Source organism: Electrophorus electricus, chromosome 13, assembly GCF_013358815.1.
Source record: "Electrophorus electricus isolate fEleEle1 chromosome 13, fEleEle1.pri, whole genome shotgun sequence".
NCBI classification, from domain to species: domain Eukaryota; kingdom Metazoa; phylum Chordata; class Actinopteri; order Gymnotiformes; family Gymnotidae; genus Electrophorus; species Electrophorus electricus.
In genome coordinates, this window is record NC_049547.1 from 14832194 (window position 1) to 14850177 (window position 17984).

The window sequence follows — 17984 nt, forward strand, 5'->3', positions numbered from 1 at the left end:
GGTCAACAGCGTGATCCCTAGACCTGCGCTCTCACGCATGTGGGCATACATGGCTCAGCTCCAGGTCACGGGTGGGAGGTTTAGCTTGACCATGCTACTTGCCCTGTCCCAGTTCACCTATCTGCTGCTGGGAGCCACTGTTTTCCAGCTGCTGGAGAAGGAGGCGGAGAGCAACAACCGCAACTACTTTCAGATGGAAAAGCTCTCCTTCCTGGCCAACTACAGCTGTCTGGATGGACCAGCCTTGGAGAAGTTTGTAAAGGTCACTGTAGTATTCTGTGCTTATGTGTATGATTGGTTACTGTTTTTAGTATATTTCTATTGTCAGTGATAGAAGCGTCATGAGTTTGTGTGGTATCATTGCCTTACTGGATATTCCCATTTTGCTGCAGGTGATTTTAGATGCCTGGGAAAGTGGGGTGAACCCTTCAGGAAATTCAACTAACCCTAGTAACTGGGATTTTGGCAGTTCTTTCTTCTTTGCAGGGACAGTAGTTACCACTATAGGCAGGTTACATGTTCACAGCATTTTTAAAAATCTATTTGTCAATTTTATTTAATCAGATTGTATGATGTCTGTTATTTTTTCATCAAGTTACTGCTTAGCTCTTAGTATGAGATGAAACATGTAAAAACATGACAGTTTTTGCATTTAGATCAGACATGCATGCATCTGATTTTATGTAAATGATGAGATTTATGTACTTCCCCAAAAGGCTATGGAAACCTTTCCCCCACCACATTCTCTGGGCAGGTGTTCTGTGTGTTTTACGCCCTTTGTGGCATACCCCTCAACCTGGCATTTCTCAACCAGCTAAGCAAGTGCCTTACCCTCCACCTGGGACGTCTGGAACACAGCATGGTCTCAGTGGTGCCTTACAAGGTAGTGGTGTGATTCTTTCTCATGCTATTCAGACATAGTCAACTGTTCTAGTGCCTGTTTAGTCAATACACTTGAACTCTAGTACATGGAAAGTTAGTTCAGATCTGAAAAAAAAAAACAGGACTACAAATGGTCAATAAATACCAGAACTACAAATTGTTTCAATAGGCACAAGTTATTATTAGGAGAAGTGTGTGTAAACGCTGAATTTCTAAAAAATGTTATGGTAAAGACCTTGAATGAGCTCATTTTTCGGACTTGTGGGTGTTGTAAGCATAGCAGTGTGTGGAGGTGCTGGCCGTGGTCCTGCTCCTGCTCATGGGCAGTGTGCTGTTCCTCGTGTTCCCCCCGGTCGTCTTCAGTCATGTGGAGGGCTGGTCATATGGAGAGGGCTTCTACTATGCCTTCATCACGCTCAGCACCATTGGATTTGGGGACTATGTGGTTGGTGAGTGTCATTTGTTTTGTGGTGTCCAAGCAAAGGCAGTCTATGGGTGTGCCTATATATATATATATAGTTTGTGTGGATGTAAATTTTAGCGTAGTAAACAAGGTTTTCAAAGATACATAATAACAGGATGTTTCTGATAGTGGCCTTTGATCAGCTGAAGCACTTTGCTTATACATCATATGAAGGACCTCTGTCCAAAACATCCTGTCTTTTTGGAAACTTTGTGTACTTCAATGAAATTTTTATTACCTTCACATCTTTAAGTACACTACTGCAGTTATTTGGTTCTACTAAATATATAAATCAGAAGAAGATTCCAGGTGAGTAACTGCAATGTACTGTATTAAGAGATGTATTCAAAATTGTAGTGAAGTACACTGAGTTTCCAGAGCTAAGTCCTGTTTCTCTAGAAACCTTGTGTACTTCACTACAATTTTGAATTTTGAACATATGACACATAGACTTTATGGACTCTTTATGCAAGTATCTACCAGGAAGTATCTAAGTATGTAAGTATCTTCCAGTGTACATATAAAGTTGTGATTTTCTGCTTTGTATCAGGTAATAGCCAGGACAAGCACCACGTCTCTATCTACCGCAGTCTGGCAGCAGTGTGGATCATCTTGGCCCTGGCTTGGCTTGCTCTTCTTCTCAACATGGGTGCAAGGATGATGGAGCATTTCCTTGGTCTCCAGCAGGCCCCAGTTAGGGCTGGAGAGGAGGGAAAGCCTTCAGCCCGGAAGCAGGAGGAGGGGCTGAGTCGCAGGGTCAGTGACCAGAGAACTTAAAGGGGAAGAGCCTTTTTTTAACCAGAATGCTGAGTCCTGTGAAGTGTTGTCAGGAAATGGGGTATTGTAAACAGGGTACTGTTGTAAGTGTGTCTTTTCTATGTCAGTACACAGACCACTGTAGGAGTGGTACATTATGTACAGTGTACATTATGTTCCAAGCTGTCACATGTCAAGACTCAACATTGCTCAAATGTTGTAGACTGTTTTGTTCAATTTACATCTATTGTCTTTGTATCCTTGTTGGTTTGTCAAGCACAGGCTTGAGGATTGGTGCTAATGCTACGATAAAGCTGAAACATGTTAATTCAGGCTATGTCAAGTGACTATCACATAACAAAAATGACACAGCCTCCGCGTTTCTGAGTGCACATTTACAGAGGGTACAAAGTATGGTTTAAAGATTCTGACACAGTGGGCAATAGTTTAAGAATACCAGGCAAAATTTTAACATTTATAAATTGTGATAATCCTTCTTGTATAAAACCAAGGCCATTCAAAATAGACACCAAACTAAAAGTCTTAGTGAACCAAAGTATGGCTGAGAGCTACGTCTGGGTTATGGGGATATAGATTCATAAGACGTGTGTGCAGTCTGTCACGGGTGCATTATGCATTTGCATTAATGAGCTCGTATTCCTTATGAGTCACGTTATTTGCATTTTCTTTTTGTTTGTTACATAGCTCAAGTTACATCCTATATAAGTATGTATTTATATTTTATCAATATTTGAATAGAACATGGAGTCCTTTTAAAAATATTCAGTTGTGGGGAAAAGTATTACTGTATTTTATCTAGATGTTTTTCATAAACCATGGTCCAGCATTTTAAGTTTAAAGATATCATTTAATTTTATCCTGAATATTGCAGTGATAAAACTGAGATTTGAGTAATGTTAAAAATCCTGTGCTTCTTAACATTGTAATTATACACAAGATAAGATGTCAAATATCCTGTGTCAATCCATTAGAGCTTCACATAGGGCCCAGCCCACTTCATATCTGCAACCACAACATCACGAGCTCTTCTAAGGGGTCATCAGGTAGGTATCTCCCTTCATCTGTGACACCTCAAGAAGGCTCAACAGTGTGGACTGGCATCCTAGTCCCACCCCCCTCCAAGCTTTTAAATCAAGCTGTTCCACATGGGCTTTATTCAGTAAAGTCTTTGTGCACACATGGGTGTGTGCATGTGCACATGCAAGTGAGTGCACATGCATGAATACATGTGAGCATGCATGCTGCATGCACTTAATTGTAGAGTTTTGATATAAGCAGTGGATTGAGCTATGAGGCATAAAACAAACACATCAGAATGATTAACTGTTCCTGAGATGTGCTGGAGACCCATATGGTGTTTCTATCACAGCAGAGCTCAACAATTACTGTTTTGTCACACAGGTCTGAAATCCTCACTGTTAAAATGCTTAATAACCTAAATTTCTCCAGTGTTTTATTTACATATGTATTCTGAAAGGCTTTATGTATTTAAATATAACTAAAATATAATTTGCTATTAAATTGTTTGGTCACAAGAAAATCTATCTATCTACCTGAGTGCGCTAAATATTAATTGTGAAGAGTTTTGAAAATCATTACAAGAGTACAACAAAATAACAAAAACATTTGCTATATGCTCTTCGCAAATCGTTCCTACTCTGTCTCCTTGTGTGACTCTTTAACCCTCCATTTGCATGGGAGGCCTTTAAGATCTCAGAATAGGAGACCTTGCTTGCGCAGATTGATTTGCCTGTCACACAAACACCCAGACCTCAAACAGCTCTGTACTCTGGGATAGGCACAAGCAGGTACACTAGGGGGTAAGGATACCGGGGACACTATGGTCTCCATCCATAATGAAAAGATTTGCACAAGGCAGTCTGTGGGCAAACTCCTCTCTGTCGTGTTACTTGGAGTGGTGTACATGGCATACGTGCTCATCGGAGGAGTCATTTTTTGGAAGCTGGAGGGGGATCAGATGGAGAGCCAAATTGCTCTCCTCAAAGAAGAGAGAAGTATCCTGCTCCAGAAATATCAGTGTCTGGATCAAAACAGCCTGGAAGAACTGGCAGAGGTGAGAGAAACAGATAAAAAGGGGTGAGAGAGAGAAAGAATACACACCTGTAAGGATAGAACAGCTGACTCAATAAAGAACTAACGATGGCCTTAGCTTGAGGAAAATGTTTGGATTCTCGGAGAACAGACTCTGTTGTGGGTGTTTTTTCCATTATTTTATTTCTCTGGACTCAAAAAGTAACTGTATGAGATTCTCCCTATGAGAATAGAAATGTTCATTAAGACCTTTGGTACTCTGTGTTTTATTTATTTTATCATATCAGGAGGCATCATTAGGTTTGACCAAGCCCAAATTGTGTATTTATGTGACAAATGGCTGTTACATATGTTTGTGTATTTTGAAGCCAATTTTAATGTGGTCTATGCCAATCTGCACAAGATCTTCAGTGATTCATATGACAGAAGCTGCTAATGTTATATGAAAAACTTTGCAAAGCAAATGTGGCATCAGAGAATGGAATCAGTTGTTGTTAATTTAATTACCATTATATTTTATGTCAGCTTTATCTGAAAGTCACCAGATCCTGGCCACGGTTTGTATACCAGTGTGTGTATATGATAACAGTGCAATTACACAAGATCTTTGTGTAATCTTCAGTGACTGGTAGCATGTAAATAATGGTGATGGCAAAGGGTGATATTTTGCAGAATATTTAAAGCACTTGTCTCTTGGCTTTGCTGGTACACTGTTATGGTTATGCTGTTTGAAAAGCATTTTTGTATTATTGTTAAGTATTTTATAGTAATGTTAAGTATTTTGTAGTATTATTATCTATGTGCTGGAGACCCACATGGTGTTGCTCATTACTGTTTTCAAGTTGATCCTATCTGCATCTAAGGATGGGTTAAGTCTAAAGGGGAATCATACATCTGGAGGCTTCTGGAAATTCACAAGCTCTGCTGTGTTTGCAGCCACTGTTGTTACGACCATTGGTAAGAACTGAACATGCTTGTTGATTTGATGATTTGATTGCTGTATTTAACTATGAAATTCATTACAGGTTTAATTATATAGCCATAATGTTTTCTTGGGCCACATTTCCCACTCCATGTTTTCATTCTAGTCTGGTCATACACACAGAAGCTCTGAGAAAGTATTCTGGTCCCTACAGGCTACGGCAATATAAGCCCCAGGACGACGCTTGGACAGATCTTCTGCGTTGTCTTTGCCGTTGTTGGAATCCCACTTAATGTGGTGGTTCTGAACAGAGTGGGCAAGTATATGCTGGCAGTCGAGAGAAAGTTCTGCAATATCATCGCAAAAAAGACCAACCACCAGGTTAAAGATCCTGATTCCTAAACATGCAACATTCAATTTTATACAGTGACAATAAATCAATAAATGTGAACAGATGAATGAGCACTTTAAACAGAATACATGGAGAACTTCAGCTTATGCCTTCATTCCTAAGGCATTCACACTGTAATGCTATGTTTAGCACACAGCACTCAGACACTGGATGTGTAACTATTGTCCTTAATTATCCCACAGAAATGTATGATTGTGTGCCTCCATGTCACATCCTTCCTCATCTCATCAGTCCTCTATTTCGTGGTTCCCATGCTACTGTTCCAAGAATACGAAGGTTGGACATACTCACAGGCCATCTATTACTGCTTCATCACCCTCAGTACAATAGGCTTTGGAGACTATGTAGCAGGTGACTGAAATCGGCACATATATAAACACACACACACACACACACACACACACACACACAGACACTGCATGTTAAGAGTTGAATTATGCTTACAGACAATAGATTTTGCAATGTGTTCTAAAGAAATTAACTGTTCACCATTTCAATAATCATATTATGATAACATCACAATCTGATTGCTGATTAACATCAGTACTATTTTTTGTTTTCAATGCATTTTGCCTTTCAGATTCTAACCAAGATAAGGAATACCCAGACTGGTATGGGTGTATCTTGGGAGTCTGGATATTTTTTGGCCTGGCCTGGCTGGCTTTGCTAATCAATCATGCCATTGATCTGCTGGAGAGGATTAATGCTTATCATAAATCAGGAAGAAAGAACCATGATGAAACGGACCATTCACAACAGCGGGAGGCAGAAGGAAGCTGAGCATTAAGATTGGAATAGATCTGGTTATACATCTGTGAATGTTCAGTTCATACCCTTAATGCTGTGTGCTCAGTTAATCTCAGTTAATCACCTGAAACATTTTTTTTTAAATCCAATCACACAGACCAGATATACTGTGTATTAGATTTTAATAAACGTTTATCAGTGTCTTATTTCACATCCCACAGATTACAGTCTTGGTAGAGAAGACAATAACATTAATTACACTGTTACATAACACCATTAATTAAAGTACCATTTATCAACAAAATGTTTTTTTAGTTCTGAAAAATTATTGACTACAAATTTTCATGAAGTATATTACTATGGAACAAATCGAAAGTAAAGTATCCTTTAGGTTTTTTTTAAATTCTGTTTTATTCAAACCCACTTTTCTTTCTCTTCCTGTGTTTCCACTGTACTAACTGCACTTACCCCTACCTGTAATGAAAGAAAGGGGTGACCCTCTCTGGACTGCTAGGCAGCACATTTGCTTAACCCTCACTGTGGTTCAGCTATGTTTTAGTTTCATCCCAGTAACATTTTCAAATGACCATAAAAGCTCTTCTATTAATACAGACCCCTTTAAACAGATCTGTCTAAGAGTATGGATTCAGTGTGATCTTCAGCACCAGATTAACCAATGTTATATATGAGCAACCACCCAACATTATCCACTAGGGGGCATAAACATCAATTATATTTACGTTCTACTTAATGCCTATATGGATGTATATGCTAACCTTTGTTTCGACACCAAAGTCTTTTTTTTTGTTTTGTTTTGTTTTTTTTACTTTGCTAACACTAGATCAGTTTGAAAGACTTTGTAGAACTGGCAGTGACATGTTCAGATGTTCTGATGTGTATTCAGACTCGCTGTGTGGTGGATGAATCACTGATTTATGATCTACACTGAGGCTCTGTTCCTCAAAGGAAATCCCTTAAATAAATCTGAAGAAGATTCCAGGTAACTGCAGTGTACTGTAGTAAACAATTCAAAATTGTAGTGAACTTTCCAGAGAAACAGGAAGTTTCAGACAGAGGTCCTTCATCAGTTGTGCAAGCAAAGTGCTTTTCACGTTCTAGGAGGTGGAAAAAGTTTATATTCGAAAAAAGCAGATGTTTAAATCATAACATTAATTCCACGGGGTTCTAAATTTCCGCGATTATAGATCAGTTCTTTGTAAACACATGCATCATTAATGCAATGTCCATTAGCTGCTGATGAAGAACTTCTGTCCAAAACATCCTGTTTCTCTAAAACCTTGTGTACTTCACCACAATTTTTAATTGCAAAATGTGTGTGTGTGTGTGTGTGTACGTGTGGTAGTGGTGGTGGTGGTGGGGGGTCTGTATGTATGTATGTATATATAAGGCTATTTGTAGGCTATTTTTAAGGCTATTGGACTAATATACTGTGTGTGTGTGTGTGTGTGTGTGTGTGTGTGTGTGTGTGTGTGTGTGTGTGTGTGTGTGTGTGTGCAGTGTGCATACAAGAGTGAGAGGGTGTGTGGAATCACTAGCTGGATGACTGGAGAGAGTTATTTGAGAAAACGGTACTGTGTAATGCTTGTTATCTATGATGTCTTCCCTGCAAAGCAAGAAGTAGTTCAGTTCAATAATCCAGCACGCACACTTTCATACGTAAAAATCAATCTCCTGCAATCTTATTGTTTATGCCATCGAAAGCATCATCTGTAAGTGATTAAGCATATTGTACAGATCCTAGATTATGTGTGCTACAGTTCTCCACTCATCGAAAGTGATCTCTTTAAGAAATCTGACAACTTCCCAAGGCTTTAAAGTAAAGATTGCCTAAAGCTGAGAGAACTCATAGATCTCTTGATGGCATTACTCTCTGCAAAAGAAGACGGCTACTTACCTGGCTTGGCCTACTTGGTCTCTGCACGTGACGTGGGGTGTATAGTGGAGAAAGTTCCCTATAGTTTACAGGAAAAATGGATCTCTCAAGGTGCAAATTTAAGGAGGAGTATAATGTTTCCTATCCACCTTTCTCCTTTTTAACTCAATTTGTCTGTCATCAAGCCAAAATGAGAAACGATCCAAGCTTCAATCCAAACAGCAATTCTCAGGGTGAAAAATCTCCACCTAGACACATCAGATACAGGATGCCAGTGTCTGTGCACAAACTGATACTTCTCCAACTGTAGATCCAAATACAAGCAACGCTTTTAAAGATGATCCAGCTAAACACTGCCCCTTTCACAACAAACCACACCCAATGAGAAAGTGTTATGGCTTTAGATCAAAAACTATCGGAAGAAGGAAGAAAAGCTTACTTAAAGGAAAAAGGAATATGCTTCAAGTGTTACGCGTCTGTTTCACACAATGCCCACAGCTGTAAAACCATTCTGAAACGTGATAAGTGTGACAGAAACAGTCACAATACAGCCCTTCATCCTGGTCTACCTCAATGGGCATTAAAAACAATCGACCCCTTATCAGAGCATGACGGGGAGGAAGAGGTACATCCTTCATCACCACCTGCTGTGCTCTCTGTGCACTAAGCTCTATGGCAAAGGGCTCTCAGCAAACTCCTGCTCGAAAAATATGCCTTGTCAAAATCTACCCAAAAGGGAATCCTGAACATGCCATCAAAATGTATGCCATGCTCGACGACCAGAGCAACAGATCTTTAGCCATGTCAGAGTTTTTCGACCTATTCAGCATCTGCACCAGTGCATTTTCTTACAGGCTAAGGACATGTGCTGGGACGGCAGAGGCTTCAGGCAGGAGAGCTTCTGGTTATCAGATTGAAGTAGCAAATGGTGGAGTCAGACTGATGTTCCCAACGTTGATCAAGTGCAATGAAATGAAGTTCTACTCCAAACTATCTGACTGCACTGGGTGGCATCAATGTTCTAGACCGCACACAGCTAGAGATTTGTTACAGGCCACCAGTGTTATTATCTGGAATGTACAGAGAACAGCCTTTTATGAAAAGTACAACACGCTCTGTCAAGGGGCCCCTGTATCAAAGAAAAGTCCAATTGCACAGCTCAGTCCTGTCTTGGATGAAATGAATCTAATCAGAGTAGGGGGCAGGTTGAAATGATCAGAACTGGAGATGGGTGAGGAAAATCCCCTCATCCTACTTGGAAAGCACCATGTTTCTACACAACTTATGTACCACTATAATGAAAAAGTGGAGCGTCAAGGCCAAACAGTCACACAAGGCACCATTCGTGCTGCTGGATTTTGGCTGATTGGTGGTAAAAGATGCATCAACAGTCTTCTGCATTTGTGTGTTATTTCATGGCAGAACAGAGACACAGAAGCTGTCCGATCTGCCTGCAGAGCGACTGACCATGTTGCTGCCATTCATGGACACTGGCCTGAATGTTTTTGGCCCTTGGACCATTACTGCATGTTTCACCAAGTGCTGGATGGTTCTTTTTACTTGTATGACCATTCACACAGTTCACAGTAAGGTCATCGAGTGAATAGACACCTCTAGTTGCATTAACGAAATAAGGAGATATTTTGCAATTCGTGGTCCAGCTAAGCAGTTCCATTCCGAACTGCCTTCAATGAGCTTGTGGCAAATGAGTCAACAGAGCCTGCAATGAGCCTGCAAATCTTAGCAAACGAGTCAACAGTTCAGAGATATGTCAACATTTATGGCTGCATTTGGATTTTCAATCCACCACACTCCTCACACTTCAGAGGCATTTGGGAATGATTGTTTGGCATTGCACTCAGAATCTTGGATTCTATGCTAATATGCTCTGAGTACTCCAGTATCACCCATGAAGTCCTATGCATGCTGATGGCAGACGTATTGGTACTTACACCCAGCAATGTTACTCACCCAGAAAGCTAATGTTCAATCTCCACCTGGGAAATTTACATGAAGAAATCTGTACAAACAACAGTGGTGCCAAGTTCACAGCCTGGCAAACCAGTTTTGGAACCATTGGTAGCAAGAATACCCACACACCCTGCAAGTGTGTCGTAAATGGCTGGTGCCAATACCAAACATTGAAGTAGGGGACCTTGTGCTGATGAAAGATGACCAAACAGCAAGAAATGACTGGCCAATGCCATTAGTCAACAGGGCCTTCCCAAGCCAACATGGAAAGGTCGAATTTAAGGTAACCAAAAGAGGTACATGCAAGAAGTTCTTTGGACCTGTATCTGAGGTCATCCACCACATGAGAAGGGAGGACTGAACATTAATCTCAGTATAATTGAACATGGCATCTTCACAGATACCAGGTGGGGAGTGTTCTCTCCTTAGTTTATGAAAAATAGTACCCCTGCTGAGGACTTTTAGTTTGGCAGCTTTTGCAAAGCAGGAAGTAGTTCAGTTCAATAATCCAGCACCCACACTTTCATACGTAAAAATCAATCTCCTGCAATCGTATTGTTTATGCCATCGAAAACATCATCTGTAAGTGATTAAGGATATTGTACAGATCCTAGATTCATTTTTTAGTTTATGTTTGTTATGTAGTTAATACTTTAATCTTATTTGTGTTAAAATGCTAAGCCTATATATTTTTTTGTCTCTACTCATGTTAAACTATATAAGGAGTAAAACCTTTTATATATATACCTTTTATATTTTTATCACTTGTAATTTGCAGTATGCATAGCCTTGAAATATTTATTTTTACAATGTAATGTTAAGTGGGTAGCACAAAGGTTTCATAAGCAGTAGACTTTTGTACTCAATAGTATTCTTCAGTCAGCTTGTACTGATTCAAATTAATGAACATGCTTTAGCTCTATTGGTGTTATTTATATTGTATTTTTTAAAATTCTTATTTTCCTTATAGTTTCCTTCCCAATCATTTGGTGCATGAATGCATAGGTCAATAAAGGACAGGAGCTAGGAGGCTACATCCTGACTCTCACATATTTGTTTGAAGGGAGTGTGGCTTACTGTTGAATTTTGTATGCTTATACACACAATGAGAACAGTACACAGTGACAGTTCACAAGAGGACAGTGCACTGAAGAGGCCAAATAGCACAGGGAAATGATCTTTCTCTCATTTGATCTTTCTTAAACAACAACGAATCTTTTCATTGAGAGCATTGCTCTCTCTCTCTCTCTCTCTCTCTCTCTCTCTCTCTCTCTCTCTCTCTTTCACACACACACACACACACACACACACACACACAACACATGCTTTCCCAAATGGTACTGACAAATTTAAGATCCACAGTTTTAAAGCATTACTATCCAGCTATTAATTTCAGCATTTTGTAAGTCATACACATAAGATGCATGTAATCAGAGTTATTGTGTACATAAATAGCAATGGTGAAGGTCAGTCTGCCAGTGTTTTCTCTCACATTCTCACATGGTTGTTCATCGCTGCTGCTTCTACTTGTAGCAGAGGTACTTGCAATACAAGATTTAACATGATTCATCACAGAGAATTTCAAACATTTGAAAATATTACAGCGTAGTAGGCTATTTTAAACAGAGCCAATGTTTATTACTGTTGTTATTCTTGTATTATCTATGGTTATTTATACAGGTAGAGCAACATGGTGGCACTGTAGCTTCAACATTATGACATCACTATAGTGGGTTGTGGTACTGACCCTGGTGTAGGTTCATTAAAGTTCATCTCATAGCATAGTTTTGATATCAAAATTAAACAACATTCTTAATCCTATATATTTATGAAGTAACAAAGTGATATATTGCATTTGCAGTTTTATAGAGTCTGTTCTAGAATCAATCTTATGAACTGAAATTCATCAAATCTTTCTTTTACTATGATTGGGCTTCTCTCTCTTCTCTCACACACACACACGCATGAACACACACTTACACACTTTAAACTATCATATGATACTCCTGTGTGGGTCAGTCCTAACTGTGTTTACCTTTCACATGTACTTACCCTTTCCTTAACCAATGAGAAAACATTGTTCCAAACTAGACTGTTTCTCTATCTCTGTGTTTGTCTATCTGTTTCTTACTCTCTACATCTCTGTGTATGTGAGTATGTAAGGCAATCTATGTTTTTTTGTAATAAATCCACAAAAGCTTTCCACATATTGTTGCTTATAAGCTAGAAGTGCAGAAAAATATTATTTTCTCTCTGTATCTGTGTTTGTGTGTGTGTGCGTGCGTGTGTGTGTGTGTGTGTGTGTGCGTGAGAGAGAGAGAGCGAGAGAGAGAGAGAGAGAGAGTTTTCTGTGTCCTGCCAACAGGCAAAAGAACCTGCTTGAACAGAGGGACACCATATGTGTAGTGTGAAAATTGTGGGTATGATCCCTCTCTAAAAACCATTCTCAGCCCCTTTAGGGGAGGTGGAGTGGATGACTGACTCTATTACAAATCTGCTCCCTCCTCAGGCAAGTCTGCGGCTTACACTGGTCAGGCTTTCAGGTACCAAACCCATGCTACTGATGCTCCTGGGAAATGTGTCAGACAATGGGCTAAACAACTGAGATTGACATTTGGCCCTTATTCTACTTGATATCCCATTAAAAGTCTTGACTGAGGTTCAAACTGTACTGTTTATCAGAGGAGGACATATTGGACATTTTTCATATTTGAATACCTGCATATCTGTTTACATTTAAGTAGCCCAAATAGAACAAAAATTTTATTATATTTTTATGAATTGTTCTTTTGCTAATTGTTATTTGCTAGTAGATAGAATAACCCAATGTAACAAAATCCATGAGCCAAGAGGTCACAGTCATCTCAGTTTTAGTTTAAAACCTGGCCACAAATGTCACAAAGTTTGTCTATAGCTTTATAATGAAAGATGAATGAAATACCGTCTACCGTGCCCTATTTCAGCAGTAAAATGTTCAGGAGGAAAAAGACTGTCTGTTTAGCTCACTGGTAATTTGTGTCATAAGACACAGCTTCCAGACCTCTTACCGTGAGCAACAAGTGTGTGTGTGAGAGGGAGAATGAGGGGAAAAGAGAGAGAGAGAGATTTGAGTGTGCTATAATGAAATTAAACTCTTAAATAAGAGTTCTTCTGTGTTTTCTCACATTTGCTCTGAACTTAGCCTATTCTCACTGTTCCGAGACATGTGACACAAAGTCTGGTGCTCAGTAAAATGCTGGAATACATTCAGTTTTACTATATAGATACTTTACTCTCTCTTGTGCTGCTCACCCAGACAGACTCAACCTGGCTCTTACTGGCACAGTCTCCCTAAGAGAAAATTGGCAGGATGTACATAGATTCAACCTTGTAAAAATTTGCATGTGCAAACAGGTCTCTGGAATGCCCTGCCAGCTTAGTTCAGCTCCTTTTTTTCTTCCATATTTCAATCATTTGTGAGGTTTTTTAATATCAAGAATTAAACATGTATTGATGTTAGTTTTAAGGTTGTAAATGTAAGATATTTGTAAATTCTCAGATTAATGTATGTTATTTTAACCAACAAATAGTTATAAAAATGGCAACAGTGAATATCAGGAGACTAATATGATCATGTGCACATGTTTTAATGTCTTGTGATGAAATGCACAGAAAATCAATGACAGGTTGTAATATTTATACAAGACATATTTTTAAATATTTTATAAACATATGTATAAATATTAGAATTACAATTGTAATATTGTACATAGTAGACCATAATCATTTATATAGAACTGCAGAACATTGCTAGTAGAAGGGAGGACAACATCAGCAGGCCTCCTGGAAATAATGTTACAATGTGACAATAAACACCTCTCCCCCCCCCCCAAAAAAAAAAAAATGCAAATAAATAAATACATTTGAAGGAATTTACTCTGTATACTTACACAACAACCCCCGAACACCTATCCACAAAAAAAAAAAAAAAAAAAAAAAAAATCTGAATGTTTGGACAGATCATGATTAGTCTCTGCAGGCACGAAATAAATCAACTCTCTTTTTTAAATGTTTGTGCACTGAATCATTTTATTTACATAGTGACTCAGAGGGTACAAGTGCTTGAAATGCATGCCAGAACATTTATGCAAGGTCGAAGGGAAAATAAATGAATATGATATTATTATCACAGCATTCTGAACTGGGTCAGTAATCAGTTTTGTGGTTGGGGGATAGGTAGGTCAAAAGCTCCCTCTGATTGGTGGTAAGGTGACCTCTGTCATATTTATGAGACTAATGTCGTGCGTGACAGAACAAGTGAGGCAAGAGTGTAAGCGTCACAACATGCACAGCTGGCAGAGTTGAACCCTGTGCCAGTGAACTCAGTATGTAGAGAAGTGAAAACAATGCCGCATCAGCATTGTGCCTTTGTGTAACTAACTTTCAATTTTAGTCACTTATCACAATGCATTTAGATTACTCGCAAAGTCAGGATGACCTGTAATCGCGTGAGAAAAAGGTATTGCAAGGGCCAACTCAAGTAGAAGCACTGTTACTTCGAAAAAAAGTGTACAAGGCACCTCCACTAATATTTGCTTAAGTATGAGTAAAAAAAAGTACCTCTCTGAAAAAATGTACTAGCTCATGTATTTGACTTTTAAAAACCATTCTTAAGGTACAGGAACATTCCTAACACTTTAATTGCTGTAACTCTTATCAAACAAAAAATGTGTTAAAAATTGTTGCTGACTAGCTGAAAAAAATGTAGAAGTAACATTATTAGAAGTAATGTTCCTCTGTAAAAATAACATTATTTTACTTAAGATGTATTCAAATAAATTCCAAACTGATTTTAAAAGGGCTATTACTGTAAAAAAATAAATAAATAAGTTTATGGATATGGAGTATTTGTAACTCATTACTTTACAACCCTGCCTGTAACTACACCTACTGGTTGTAACTAGCTAAACTGGGTTAGCAGAATAATAAGTTAACATTTAAAAAAAAAAAGTACTTAATAACTGCTACACAATCTAGATAAATGTAAAAAAAGGAATATTTCACTACTACATATTGCTTTACATTACCTTACTGTTTACCTTGAAAATAAGCATTCATCCTAGTTTTAATTCTATTCCTCATATAAATTATGATCATAAATGACTTTATCGAGTGGCCTATACATGTTTATGGAAGCTGCACTTAGCTACATGGATGCCTTAAGCAAGGCATGCCTCAAAGAGAACAGCTATAGTTAGACAGCTTATGTTTTGTTCCTTGAGTCAGTTTGCCACTTGTGAATAGTAATCGTATAAAATATTCCATAGCTGTCTGTTTTGCATTGGTGCATCCCAAATGGGAAGAGGATTTCCAATGTGATTTCCAATCGTTTGATAACTGGATATATTAGCGTATGCACGTGTCTCAACTTGCATGGTTCCCTCAAGCGCTCATGTGTGTAAAACACAGCAAAGAAAACAGCCTCTCTCTCCCCCTTCTCTTCTTAATCCTGGCCATACTGAGTAGATACTGGGAGAAGAGTGGGACTCAGGGGGACAGAAATCTTTTGAAACAGACAGTATATTGACAAATGTCTTGTAGTAATTCATTTATCATGATGATATCATTTTTAAACATCCAAACAATAAGGCTGCTACAGGCTACGAAAGCTTCATAAAATATTTGAACATTGTTTTCTTCTTCTTCTTCTTCTTCTTCTTCTTCTTCTTCTTCTTCTTCTTCTTCTTCTTCTTCTTCTTCTTCTTTCCACTTTGGTCAACCTGAGCTTGACCCTTCTTGTTGAAACCAGTAGAAATGCTAATGTGGCATAAGGTCAAAAGGTCATCTTTTATTTGAGTGATGGTATAAGAGATAATAATGTGCTAAAGTGGCTGCTTTGGCTGATAGGAGCTCACAGTGAAACATAAAAAGCCCTGTTGCTTAGGAATACTATCACATAAAGCATGCAGACAGTCCCAGTAACAACATGCCCACAAATGTCCAGCAACTTATGCAACACTCAAAGTTACTCAGCCAGAATACAATCATTCAGTAGTTCTGCCATAAATCTTACTGGATATTAAACTGGAAAAAAGAATGTACCATAAAAATGGAAATGAAATACATGTCCTTTGATTAAATTACTTTGATTATAGTTTCACGTGGTTTGACTACACTGGCTTTTCCCTCACAGGTTCATGTGCATTGCTAGTTTTTAGCAGGAACACAGGCTATGTCCAAAGAGTGTGTGCCACCTTCTTTGTGAATGTAAAATTCATGATTTTTAGTGAGGGCAACAGTTAAAGAAGATCTTTAACAATCAAGGACACTGTGAACTCAATCATTCACTCTCCTTTCTCACTGGCTTCTCCCCTCCCTCCCTCCCTCACACACACACTCACTCTCTCTCTTTCTTCACAGTGAATACACAGTTTAAACCGGTGTGGGTTACTGTGGTTTTTTGTGTCAGTGAAGCCCAGTACACTCCCCTCTTAATGAGAGAGATTCTCAGTATAGGTTTCCATGGGAAAGTCTTCAGTAAAACCTCATTCGGCATCTGTGCAGTAGCAGATAACAAAGCCTATCTCAGCACCCTTTCAGTCAAAGGCTTTCACACATCTTAGATCATCGTATATTGGTGATTTCCTGGATTAAAATTTCCCGGATTAAAATGTATCAACTGAAAAACAAAACAAAACTATGAATTGGTGATTAATTAATTACCAGTTAAATGTGATTATATTTCTCAAGATATCTATGTATCATGATTTAGTTTAGTTTTTTATTTAAAAGCAACCCAGTTGTGACAGCTAATTAAACTCTAATTTTTAAATTATGCTTTAAATTTGTTTTAATTACATTATTATACGATGTCCTTATCTTCATAAAAACAAAGGCCGTGTTCAGTTCAGTGTACTTCAGGCAAATCAAGTAATTAATTCAAAGAAACATAAGTGTGACCAAATCTCATATACAACCTGTATTGTACAAACAGTACAAACATGCACACCTTTCTTTTCTCTGAAACATTTCTGGGAATCAAGATAGGGTCTAGGCAATCAAAGAGTACCTCAATGAAAATAACTGTGCTGATTGATATTACATAGCTTTCTCCCCCTTAGGATGCTGTTCTGTAAGGCACAGAAAACATTGGATCTGATGAGCTATAATTAATAGATTTGGAAAGTGATGTGAAGGCAGGGATCATTACTGGAAAGGGATTCTACAAGAAAATGATACCAATATTCATAAATAAATAGTGTTAATAGATAAATAATTATATATATATATATATATATATATATATACATTATTTATAATAAATAATGACATTAAAATATAATAAATAAATACAATTCTATATGTTCAAGTCATATATACTATATAGGGAATAGTTAAACTTGTGGTGAAAATATTGAAATTATTGCATTTTTAGTTTTAATTGATTTATGGTAGGCAGACAGACCTTTGGTACAATTTTGAATATTGCATGGACTCCAAGATATCCAGCGTTGAAGCTTCCTCTCTGTAGCTGATTTGATATGTAATGATACAAATTTTTCTTCATGTGAGCACACATTTCCTTTGGTCATTAGTTGAGAGGGTACAATGTTTTGCTTCGAGAGGTACACACTCCCATAATTGGAGTATTTGATATATGCATATAAACCCCCCACATTTTATTTATTTTACTTTTCATTCTACAGCTGCATCCCCCAACCTCTGAACTCAGCACTCTAAACAATTGATGCACATGTAATGTTTACAAGTATGCCTGTGTGTGTATGTGTGTGAGTGTACGTGTGTGTTGTGAGTGTGGTGGAAATGTCTCTTGTTTTACTGCGTACAAGCAACTTGTGCAGGGTGAGCTATTATAACCAAGAAC

General features: G+C 38.2%; 2 protein-coding genes across 3 annotated transcripts; both read left to right on the plus strand.

The window, feature by feature from the left end:
• The first annotated feature begins 49 nt into the window (after positions 1-49).
• LOC113572124 (potassium channel subfamily K member 16-like) lies at positions 50-3942 on the plus strand. Of its 2 annotated transcripts, none has more exons than XM_027001431.2 (5): positions 50-262; positions 393-507; positions 717-883; positions 1163-1331; positions 1896-3942. In XM_027001431.2, the coding sequence occupies exons 1-5, from the start codon at positions 50-52 to the stop codon at positions 2120-2122; spliced, it is 891 nt and encodes a 296-aa protein (XP_026857232.1). In that variant the 3' UTR covers positions 2123-3942. The 2 variants fall into 2 exon arrangements, with proteins under 2 accessions (XP_026857232.1, XP_026857233.1); XM_027001432.2 differs by having other exon boundaries at positions 1158-1331; positions 1896-2097.
• A 9-nt stretch (positions 3943-3951) lies between these two features.
• Positions 3952-6288, plus strand: kcnk17 (potassium channel, subfamily K, member 17). Its single transcript, XM_027001466.2, has 5 exons — positions 3952-4196; positions 5017-5131; positions 5311-5477; positions 5691-5859; positions 6089-6288. The coding sequence occupies exons 1-5, from the start codon at positions 3963-3965 to the stop codon at positions 6286-6288; spliced, it is 885 nt and encodes a 294-aa protein (XP_026857267.2). The 5' UTR covers positions 3952-3962.
• Positions 6289-17984: the final 11696 nt, after the last annotated feature.